The sequence below is a fragment of the Oncorhynchus kisutch genome, linkage group LG26 (genome assembly GCF_002021735.2).
Source record: "Oncorhynchus kisutch isolate 150728-3 linkage group LG26, Okis_V2, whole genome shotgun sequence".
NCBI classification, from domain to species: Eukaryota; Metazoa; Chordata; class Actinopteri; order Salmoniformes; family Salmonidae; genus Oncorhynchus; species Oncorhynchus kisutch.
Window position 1 is genome coordinate 19,897,707 of NC_034199.2, and position 12,300 is coordinate 19,910,006.

The 12,300-nt window shown below is 40.5% G+C and overlaps 2 protein-coding genes across 4 annotated transcripts in view; both read left to right on the forward strand.

Moving 5' to 3' along the window:
- Window positions 1–2,326, forward strand: part of med14 (mediator complex subunit 14) — a 35,868-nt gene extending 33,542 nt beyond the window's left edge. For both annotated transcript variants that reach the window (XM_020461449.2, XM_031805815.1), the window contains 2 exons: window positions 1,028–1,217; window positions 1,359–2,326. In XM_020461449.2, the coding sequence (XP_020317038.2) occupies window positions 1,028–1,217; window positions 1,359–1,432 (264 nt within the window). In that variant the 3' untranslated portion in view covers window positions 1,433–2,326. The remainder of the gene's footprint in view (window positions 1–1,027; window positions 1,218–1,358) is intronic.
- Window positions 2,327–2,498: 172 nt separating this feature from the next.
- si:ch211-218d20.15 (uncharacterized) lies at window positions 2,499–11,876 on the forward strand. 2 transcript variants are annotated; one of them, XM_020462037.2, is made up of 8 exons: window positions 2,499–2,928; window positions 3,174–3,292; window positions 3,485–3,545; window positions 3,688–3,749; window positions 7,426–7,528; window positions 10,554–10,672; window positions 10,851–10,996; window positions 11,200–11,876. In XM_020462037.2, the coding sequence occupies exons 1-8, from the start codon at window positions 2,865–2,867 to the stop codon at window positions 11,300–11,302; spliced, it is 777 nt and encodes a 258-aa protein (XP_020317626.1). In that variant the 5' UTR covers window positions 2,499–2,864; the 3' UTR covers window positions 11,303–11,876. The 2 variants fall into 2 exon arrangements, with proteins under 2 accessions (XP_020317626.1, XP_031662172.1); XM_031806312.1 differs by having other exon boundaries at window positions 2,506–2,928; window positions 3,682–3,749; window positions 11,200–11,820.
- Window positions 11,877–12,300: the final 424 nt, after the last annotated feature.

Sequence of the window (12,300 nt, forward strand, 5' to 3'; positions counted from 1 at the left end):
CAAACCAGATGGGACGGCGTATCGCTGCAGAATGCTGTGGTAGCCATGCTGGTTAAGTGTGCCTTGAATTCTAAATAAATCACTGACCGTGCCACCAGCAAAGCACCCCCAACTCTTCAGACCAAAGGACCGATTTCCACCGGTCTAATGTCCAGTGCTCATGCTTCTTGCCCATTCAAGTCTCTTCTTCTTATTGATGTCCTTTAGTAGTGGTTTCTTTGCAGCAATTCGACCATGAAGGCCTGATTCACGCAGTCTCCTCTGAGCAGTTGATGTTGTGATGTCTGTTGCTTGAACTCTGAAGCATTTATTTGGGCTGCAATTTCTGAGACTGGTAACTCTAATGAACTTATCCTCTGCAACAGAGGTAACTCTGGGTCTTTTCTGTGGTGCTCCTCAGAGGCAGTTTCATCACAGCGCTTGATGGTTTTTGCAGCTGCACTTGAAGTAACTTCAAACTTCTTGAAATTTTCCACATTGACTGACCTTCATGTCTTAAAGTAATGATGGACTGTTGTTTCTCTTTGCTTATTTGAGCTGTTCTTGCCATAAAATGGACTTGGTCTTTTAGGAAATAGGGCTATCTTCTGTAAACCACCCCTGCCTTGTCACAACACAACTGATTGGTTCAAAGCATTAATGAAAGAAATTCCACAAATTACGCCTGTTAATTGAAATACATTTCAGGTGACTACCTCATGAAGCTGGTTGAGAGCTGTCAAAGGCAATGGGTGGCCAATTTGAAAAATCTCATAAAATATTTTGATTGGTTTAACACTTTTTTGGTTACATGATTGCATGTGTTATTTCATAGTTTTGATGTCTTCGCTATTATTCTACAATGTAGAAAATAGTCAAAGTAAAGAAAAATCCTTGAATGAGTAGGTGTCCAAATGTTTGACTGGTACTGTAAGTCTTATAAAAGAGGGTTTATGTTACCATATATTTGTTGTAATGCTTTACAATTGAATTCCAGTGAAGTGTACTGAAGTTGTATAAAGTATAGCTAACCATGTTCTCTCCTCAGCTCCAGTTGACCCAGAGGCTGCCGGTGCCCCAGGAGCCGGTGAACATCATTGTTCCCATCGTATACGACATGGCCACGGGCCTGACCCAGCAGGCAGACATCCCGAGACAACACTCCTCCTCTGGGGCTGCAGCGCTCATGGTCTCCAACATCCTCAAGCGATTCAATGAGCTGCACCCCGCACGACAGGGTCAGTGAGATTATCGATACACAAAAAATAGAATATGAACAGGAAATAAGATGATTTGATTGCTTAGGAAAGCAAGAAACATTTTTAATGTTTTTTTAATGGTATTATACTAACATTGGATGTGTTTTTGTCTCCTTTTAGGTGAGTGCACTATCTTTGCCTCAGTTCACGAGCTCATGGTCAACCTTAACCTGCCCCCCGGTGGACGCCAGTAGCAGCCGCACCTCCCTGGTCAGAAATGGAACGAGAACCAGAACCCAACTCAATGCGGTTCCATTCTCGAACAGGGATACGTTCCTTTCCGGAGTCTAGTGAACTGGAGACGAAGTGTGCCCACTGGATTTCCTAATGCAACATATCTCCTCTCTGCCTCAGCCAACCGACTTAAAACGGATTTTTTTGTTTGTTAAAAAAAGGAAGCAGAATTATGCAGAAGATCGTTTATTCTTGATAGAACACACGCTCCTTAATTGGAGTCATATCTTGAAAGAGAAGTTTTCGATATAAAAAGAACTTCAAATGCTGCTTTTACACAGGTTGCCAAATTCTGATATTCTTTTCCAGTAATTGGTCTTTTGACCAATCCCATCTGATCATTTTCAGAGCTGATCTGATTGGTCAAAAGACTAATTTGTGAAAAATATATAATTGGGCTGTGTAAATGCAGCCAAAAATAAATATTTTTGTCTTTCTCCAGATGCACTTCTTTTCAAAGGATTCAGAAATTAAGAATATGGGTGTTTACCTAAATATGTACATTGTTGTATATTTCAGCATTGAAAAGAATAATAAGCCAGTTGGATAAGTAAGACTTTTACTAGTGTGAGACTTCACATTCTTTCTTTTTTTTATAATCCAAGATATCAATACTGTTGTGGTATTGGGGATGTATTCTTTCTTAATAAACTATTTAAATGTCTTTTTCTCTGATTGATGTCAAGACCTAGTCCCTTTTTAGTTCAAATGTGTCACTTTGAAATACTGTTAAACTGTGACAAACTTTATAAGCCAGCTGTATTTTATTATGACTGCTTTTGAGTCCTGAATGAAGAATCGAAGACCCATTGTCTGTCTTTGATTACTATTTAATAAACCAGTCAAAAACGTGAGTTGTCAATTTCTGTTTTGACTAGTCTCTTTGGTTATTCACAATAAGACGAAATAAAAACATCCACTTTCGCCTTGCGAAATCATCGATTTACGATGACATCATCCAGAAAGCAGACTGGTCTTCAATAGAGGTAGGTTCAAAACTTCAAAGCTGCTGTTCGATCTGAAATGGTAGGCTATATCTACTATATCTTCTGATGTATATTATATCAAGCGTTCTTCTAATGTGTGTGTGTGTGTGCTGTATTTCCAATGCATACTTGCTTTTGCTAGTTTCCATTTCTCATGATGTACCTTATTTCACATTGCTGAATGTTTTGATGGATTGGATCTCAACGATGAATTGATCTTGAACCGTTCAAAAATACCTCAGTGATCTTGAACGCACCCCTTGTCAGACAAAAATATTTCCGATCGGCAATGAGCGCAAATGTTTTCCGCAGCAATACACGGCCACTAACACACACCAACGTTATTTTTTTTCTGGATGATAAAGGTCGATTTGTCAGATAATAGGTTGATAACGCTAATCGAGATATGGCAGCAGTCAGCTTCTCCGAGGCGCTCTGTCAGCCGTGCGTTTATCACGAGAAATTCAAAGGTAAGTCGAGCATCATTGACACATTATTTAGTTCATGAATTGCATGTGCGATTTAACTGGTTATCACACGACGTACAATGGCGTACTGCTTTGATTTGAAATGAGTTTTGTTGCATTGTACACAGATTGTCGCGTACAATAGGGATTCCTCAATTCTACACATTGCATTCCTAGCTATCTGTTCTGATCTAAACGTTGCAACCCTCTTGGGGGGGAACCTTATGTGCTGAAACCCCTGTGGTCAGTTGAGCTGAATGTAAAGAGACCCCTGATGCCTGTCCACCTGAGTCCAGAGCAGGTGGGGCTGGAGATGCTGTATCTCTGTGGACAACTGGACCTTCTCATCAGGGCACAGGTACACCAGGTGAGAACTCATGCATCCCATACCCTTCCTCACCAGAACTTACTGACACTTGAGTATGAGAGTACTGTAATGGAGAACTTGAGACATTTTGATATTGTGTATTTGGAAATAAACTTATGTTTAGTAGACCTGCTCTATTTGTGCACAGCCTCTTTTGAAATGTATTTTCACTCCCATTCCCCTGTATTACAGTTCCAGGAGCAGCTGAGACAGGACTGTAGCCCTGAGGAGTCAGACACTTTCCAGGAGCAAGGTGAGTCTCAATCAGAACAGAACAGATGCTCTGAAGTAGGCCTAACCCTAACTGCAGCTCTTGTCACCTTGCCTATTGCACCACAGACATGTGATACCTACCCTGAGTGTCTAATGTCCATTTTGTATTTACCCAGGAGCAGAGATTATTGATCAGATGCTCCAATGCTTAGAACACCTGCCAAAACCTATGCCGCACCTGGAGGTAGTACCACATCAACCTATAACAACATATACAGTTGAAGTCGGAAGTTTACATACACTTAGGTTGGAGTCATTAAAACTTGTTTTACAACCACTACACAAATTTCTTGTTAACAAACTATAGTTTTGGCAAGTCGGTTAGGACATCTACTTTGTGCATGACACAAGTCATTTTTCCAACAATTGTTTACAGACAGATTATTTCATTTATAATTCACTGTATCACAATTCCAGTGGGTCAGAAGTTTACATACACTGAGTTGACTATGCCTTTAAACAGCTTGGAAAATTCCAGAAAATTATGTAATGGCTTTAGAAGGTTCTGATAGGCTAATTGACATAATTTGAGTCAATTGGAGGTGTACCCGTGGCCTACCTTCAAACTCAGTGCCTCTTTGCTTGACATCATGGGAAAATCTTTAAAAAATCAGTGAAGTCCTCAGAAAAATAATTGTAGACCTCCACAAGTCTGATTCATCCTTGGGAGCAATTTCCAAATGCCTGAACATACCACGTTCATCTGTAGAAACAATAGTATGCAAGTATAAACACCATGGGAACACGCAGCTGTCATACCGCTCAGAAAGTAGACGCTTTCTGTCTCGTAGAGATGAATGTACTTTGGTGCCAAAAGTGTAAATCAATCCCACAACAACAGCAAAGGACCTTGTGAAGATTCTGGAGGAAACGGGTACAAAAGTATAAATATCCACAGTAAAACGTGTCCTATATCGACATAACCCGAAAGGCCGCTCAGCAAGGAAGAAGCTACTGCTCCAAAACCGCCATAAAAAAAGCCAGACTACGGTTTGCAACTGCACATGGGGACAAAGATCGTACTTTTTGGAGAAATGTCTTCTGATATGATGAAACAAAAATAGAACTGTTTGGCCATAATGATCATCGTCACGTTTGGAGGAAAAAGGGGGATGCTTGCAAGCCGAAGAACACCATCCCAACCGTGAAGCACGGGGTGGCAGCATCATGCTGTGGGGGTGCTTTTTTGCAGGGGGACTGGTGCACTTCACAAAATAGATGGCATCATGAGGAAGTAAAATTATGTGGATATATTGAAGCAACATCAAGACATCAGTCAGGAAGTTAAAGCTTGGTCACAAATGGATCTTCCAAATGGACAATGACCCCAAGCATACTTCCAAAGTTGTGGCAAAATGGCTTAGGACAACAAAGTCAAGGTATTGAAGTGGCCATCACAGCGCCCTGACCTCAATCCCATAGAAACATTGTGGGTAGAACAGAAAAGCATGTGCGAGCAAGTAGGCCTACAAACCTGACTCAGTTACACCAGCTCTGTCAGGAGGAATTGTGGAAGGCTACCCGAAAACTTTTGATCCAAGTTAAACAATTTAAAGGCAATGCTACCAACTACTAATTGAGTGTATGTCAATTTCTGACCCACTGGGAATGAGATGAAAGAAATAAAAGCTGAAATAAATAATTCTCTACTATTATTCTGACATTTCTTAAAATAAAGTGGTGATCCTAACTGACCTAAAACAGGGATTTTTACTAGGATTAAATCTCAGGAATTGTGAAAAACTGCGTTTTAAATGTATTTGGCTGAGGTGTATGTAAACTTTCAACTGTAAATATAGCTGCATGCAGCAAGATTCAAGTTTTATTAGTTGTAGGTAAGGGATACACAGTCCAACTAAATACTTACTTGCAGGTTCCTTCTCAACAATGCTACCACAATAAGAAATAATTAAATATAAGAATACAAACATGAAGTGAAGGTCTCAGTAGAATAGAATGAACATTTTAGCATAAGAATATGACAGGAAGGCACAATTTATAGTCCAGTGTTTACACACGTTTTGGGGAAGGGCAGGGTTCAAGCTATGGCCATACAGTGCAACCATCTGGACAAATTGGACACATCACTTTAGGATTAGCTATTTCTGTACTACTTACCACGCTTGCCAAATATCAGAACTCAAAATCAAACAGGTCGTGCAATATGCTTTTGATGTTGTTGACTTTAAACGTCTCCAGAACCGCTAGACCGATCGGCAAGCCTCTAGCTAAATTAATATGGCCGCTATAAGCCAATAAGCTTTTATGAATGGCTTTTCCTGTCCAACAGCGCCCGCATGCGGCCAAACAGTACCATACTATACAGGTTAACTAGACTCACATCCCTGAGCATCAGGGATGTAGTGCTGCCGGAGTGCAACTTTTTTTGATTTGATAGTACATGGAGCTGGTAAAAATATTTTGGGAAAATAATTTCTGAAGCTGAACAATTGAATTGATGAATGATTATTTTACATAACAGAACCAAATCTAATATCATAGCATAGTTAGGCCTATAACGTTACACTAAAAACACCTAATTTCTAGTGAGATTTTAAGAGCTGAAGCTAAATAGTCACATTGCTTTTCGCATGCGGCCAAAACTCAACAGCGCACGCCACTCGGCAGGATATATGCTTTGATTGAATCAAAATACAACAAAGGCTAATAGTTTGTTAACACCATCTGCTCTAATTCTCTCACGAAACAGTAATTTAATATTTAAATGCATATTCCCATGAAGACCAAATGATTGGCATGCAGACACAGTTTGGACATTTCACCGGTAAAATGTGAAGAATTATCATTCATGATTGTCAGTGAAAGAATGCCTATTTTTGAAATTAGGTATCGCTAACTTGGTGTTTGAGGGTATCAAAAAATATAACATTTTCCTGAGATGAAATGTGTGGGCATAGACAGACATTGAAATTGTAGGATGCATTTTATGCACATTCTATACAAATATTCAGTAGACTACATCTGTCTGTACAAACTTTGATTGAGAAATAATGATGTAACAAAAAAATTAATGCTCTCCTGTACCTAAAGAAATGGCACTACACCACTGCATGTGGGCCAAATTTCAGGACTGTGGGTCAAACAGATCTAGAGATAAATATGTGCCCATTATAGCACCACAATATGGTCGATCTGCCTGCGCTTGCATATGTTTAGTCTTTACAGTGTTTAACATGTACATCAAGTTATATGAATAACCATGCATGATTTACATGCATTTGTCTTAAATCACACCCACTTGAATATTTATTGGTCCATAGTGGCCATGTTTGAGATATTAGCCTGGAAAATATTGCATTGAGAGACCTTGGTTCATAGATGCTAAATATCAAGTTTCATGACAATTGATCATTTGGTGCCAGAGTAGCGTTGTGTTTTTCACAAAATTCAAAATGGCGGACATTATGGTTCCTTGAGGCAAATGTGTTTTTTGTGAGGAGAGTAACTTATTTGCTGACTTGCACTCTAGGTCACACAGGGTGAGGGGGGAAAGCTTTCAAAGTTCAATCACTTGTTATAGCGCCACCATGTGGCCAATCGGCATGGCATTGCTTTAGAGGCTGTGGCCCTTTGCCCTTTACCATCATGCAAGGTTATATCCTCCTCAGCCTTCTATTCTCACATTAAGTTTTTTCACCAAATCTGTGGAGAATCTGAATAATGAACGCCAACAAATTCAACAGGGTTTCACCCGGCTTTGCTGCTTGAACCCCTAAGAAGTATTTAAATCATCAGTTGAGCTCCTATGCCAAATATATTCTCAAGTATTTTTAAGGGGGATGTTACATTTTTTAATTCATGTGATTTGTCAGAATTGTGAAAGATGTGGGTTTTTTCAGGACTATCTTGACATGGTGGGTCTGTCGACCATGTACCCTCGCGTGGAGGTGTTCCTCATCCAGGGCAGTCCAGTAGACATGCTGGAGAAACCCCCAATGGATGGTAAGATCGGGGGTTAAAGCAGCCCAGTAGACATGCTGGAGAAACCCAAAATGGATGGTAAGATCAGGGGTTAGAGCAGCCCAGTGGAGACACCCCTATTGATGGTATTGAGTTAGGGTTTAAGAGGTCAGTTCACTTCATCTTTATTTAAACAGCATAGTCCACTCAGCAATAATTTTTGTACCCAGTTGGGGGTTAGGGAGACCAAGCACTGACACCTGTTCAACCTATCATGTGCTTGTTTTTTTGTTAAATAAAGGTTAAGTAAAACATAAAATAAATCATGGTCTTGAATTTAAACTACAGTTATTTGAACCAGGTGTGTAAAACTGGTCTCAAACAAAAACCTGCCCTTCAGAACTAGAATTACCCACACTAGACACATATCTACACTGAACAAAAACCTGCCCTTCAGAACTAGAATTACCCACACTAGACACATATCTACACTGAACAAAAACCTGCCCTTCAGAACTAGAATTACCCACACTAGACACATATCTACACTAGACAAAAACCTGCCCTTCAGAACTAGAATTACCCACACTAGACACATATCTACACTGAACAAAAACCTGCCCTTCAGAACTAGAATTACCCACACTAGACACATATCTACACTGAACAAAAACCTGCCCTTCAGAACTAGAATTACCCACACTAGACACATATCTACACTGAACAAAAACCTGCCCTTCAGAACTAGAATTACCCACACTAGACACATATCTACACTGAACAAAAACCTGCCCTTCAGAACTAGAATTACCCACACTAGACACATATCTACACTGAACAAAAACCTGCCCTTCAGAACTAGAATTACCCACACTAGACACATATCTACACTGAACAAAAACCTGCCCTTCAGAACTAGAATTACCCACACTAGACACATATCTACACTAGACAAAAACCTGCCCTTCAGAACTAGAATTACCCACACTAGACACATATCTACACTGAACAAAAACCTGCCCTTCAGAACTAGAATTACCCACACTAGACACATATCTACACTGAACAAAAACCTGCCCTTCAGAACTAGAATTACCCACACTAGACACATATCTACACTGAACAAAAACCTGCCCTTCAGAACTAGAATTACCCACACTAGACACATATCTACACTGAACAAAAACCTGCCCTTCAGAACTAGAATTACCCACACTAGACACATATCTACACTGAACAAAAACCTGCCCTTCAGAACTAGAATTACCCACACTAGACACATATCTACACTGAACAAAAACCTGCCCTTCAGAACTAGAATTACCCACACTAGACACATATCTACACTGAACAAAAATATGAACGCAATATGTAAGTGTTGGTTTCATGAGCTGAAATAAAAGATCCCAGAAATGCTCCATACGCACAAAAAGCGTTATTTTATCAAAGATCATCCATCCACCTGACCGGTATGACATATCATGAAGCTGATTAAACAGCATGATCATTACACAAGACAATAAAAGGTCACTCTAAAATGTGAAGTTTTGTCACACAACACAATGCCACAGATGTCTCAAGTTTTAAGGGAGCGTGCAATTGGCATGCTAATTGCAGGCATGTCCATCAGACGCCTCCAACATCATTTTACAGAATTTGGCAGTACGTCCAAACGGCCTCACAACCGCAGACCACGTGTAATCGCCATCCCAGGACCTCCACATCCGGCTTCTTCACCTCCCGGACAGCTGATGAAACGTTGGGTTTGCACAACTGAAGAAGTTTTGCACAAACTGTCAGGAACCGTCTCAGGGAAGCTAATCTGCGTGCTAGATGTCCTCACTAGGGTCTTGACCTGACTACAGTTTGGCGTCGTAAACGACTTCAGTGGGCAAATGCTCACCTTTGATGGCCCCTGGCAGTGTGCTCTTCACGGATTAATCCTGGTTTCAACTGTACTGGGCAGATGGCGTGTGGGTGAACAGTTTGCTGATGTCAGCGTTGTGAACAGAGTGCCACATGGTGGGGTTATGGTATGGGCAGGGATAAGCAACGGACACAATTGCAATTTATTGATGGAAATTTGAATGCACAGAGATACCGTGACGAGATCCTGAGGCCCATTGTTGTGCCATTCATTCAAAATGTCCCGGTTCTTCCATTGCCTGCATACTCAACAGACATGTCACCCATTGAGCATTTTTGGGATGCTCTGTTCGATTTCCCGCCAATATCCAGCAACTTCACACAGGCATTGAAGAAGAGTGGGACAACATTCCACCGGCCACAATCAACAGCCTGATCAACTCTATGCAAAGGAGATGTCATGCTGCATGTCACGGGATGTCACGCTGCATGAGGCAAATGGTGGTCACACAAGGTACTGACTGGTTTTCTGATCCACACCCCTACTTTTTTAAAAGTAATTTTTTAAGGTATCTGTGACCAACATATGCATATATGTATTCCCAGTCATGTGAAATCCATAGATTTGGGCCTAATGCATTTATTTCAATTGACTGATTTCCTTATATGAACCATGGCCAGCGAAGAGCCCGGATCGCAATCCCATTGAGCACGTCTGGGACCTGTTGGATTGGAGGGTGAGGGCTAGGGCCATTCCCCCAGAAATGTCCTGGAACTTGCAGGTGCCTTGGTGGAAGAGTAGGGTAACATCTCACAGGAAGAACTGGCAAATCTGGTGCAGTCCACGATGAGGAGATGCACTGCATTACTTAATGCAGCTGGTGGCCACACAAGATACTGACTACTACTTTTGATTTTGACCCTCCCTTTGTTCAGGGACACTTCCATTTCTGTTAGTCTGTGGAACTTGTTCAGTTTATGTCTCAGTTGTTGAATCTAATGTTCATAAAAATATTTACACATGTTAAGTTTGCTGAAAATAAATACAGTTGACAATGAGAGGATGTTTCTTTTTTTGCTGAGTTTATAACTTTAGTAAACAAATGAAATTGTTTTTGTTCATGCAATGATTATAAGCAGTTTATAAACAGACACTTCACCTTTATAACCGCTTACACCTAAGATTGTGTCTCTGTTGCAGAATACTTCTCACACATCGCGAGGCTCAATCAGCTACTAGTACTTAGTCAGCAGCTAGAGGAGGATGTAAAACATCTCGGGAGCCACAAATACATCGCCCACCAGCTGTCAGTTATATATGTAAGTGGTCTACTAATTTCTATTTTGTATACTCTATTCTATTGGTAGCCGATTAGTCTGCTCTCTATGATTATTATATTCATAGGTCAAACTCGACGGTACAATAATCATTTCCCCCATTGCACATTCACGGTTTCACAGTGATTTACAAACTTTATCTTACCTTCATGTGTTGTAGCAAGTGCTCAGCTCATTCCGAGGTATCCAGCCACTGTCAGTCCTGAAGAAAGAGATTGAGGCCAACTTCAGACAGATGAAGACATCTTTGCTGACAGAGGAGGGCTCCAGGCAGGAGCCTCAGCTCCCAGCACACTACATCAGCTGGTGAGAGCAGGAGCTACTGCTTTAAATTATGGACTGCATTCAATTATCACACTTTCCTTGCAGTGCAGTGAATGCCCCAAGTTTCACTATCAGGCTAACCTAATCCCAACCTAACTCCAAACCCAGTTAGTATTCATTGGTTTAATGTGATAACTTTACGGTTACAATCATAGTCTACTCTTTTGGAATGTGTGTCCCTGCAGGATATTGGAGCTGACTCTTAGTATAACGTCAACAGTCTCCTCGTTACCAGAGGAACTCACTGAAGACCTGAGTCCAGCCATGACCTTTGTGTCCCAGCTATGACATCACACCTGACATTGGGCCCGTGTTACATATTACCAACCCGTGGAGCTGAGGGTCAACAACATTTGATTTTTTATTAATGTCTGACAGACCAACCCGCTGATTCAAGAATGATGTTTTGACATGTCACTGTCATTTTATTGAATAGGGTCCTGAGCTCTCATTGGTTAAGTGGATGAATGTTAATGAATGTGTTATAAATGTGTTAGGCCAAATGTCTAAAAGAGAGGTGCTAAATAATGTTACTGTATGAAATTGCATTTGAACAAATTGTTTACATTGGCCAATGAATTAAATTGAGAGATAAGCCTATAGACTGAAAATCTTCTGAATTTCAATAAGAGATTGACCACGAGTCATAGATTTGAAAGAGAACAGGCTAATCGGGCAAAATGGTCACGGAAGTTCAAGGCCGACCGTGGTAGAGCATACATTGTTAGCGGAAAACAGGATAGTGAATGGAAAAATGGAAATCCTCATGGTCAATCATCGTCTTAATAAATACACATTTGAAAGAACCATTGTACCAATACTTGCTTCTAATACACCAGATAAATATATGTCATTGAACCGATTATTTGGTTTGATTATTTTATTGGCTATCAACTTGTGTTACTCAGCTAGCCTGCACTGTCAAGCAGAGTTGCCAATCAAATCCAATTTTATTTGTCACATACACATGGTTAGCAGATCTTAATGCGAATGTAGCGAAATGCTTGTGCTTCTAGTTCCCGACAATGCAGTAATAACCAACAAGTAATCTAGCTAACAATTCCAAAAATATTGTGATGGACGCTGTAGGAGAGAGGAATAACCTCGTGGGAGAGACAAAAAGTGAGTAAAAAACATCCTAAATATGTTTAGAACTACAAATGAACTTTCTTCTGTTGATTCTTGTTTTTTTTAATGTCACAATTCCAACCATCCTCCCATTTGTGACTTCAAAGTATTCTAGTGATTGGGACCAGGGAAAAGTGACCCAAAAGAGACACTCCAGC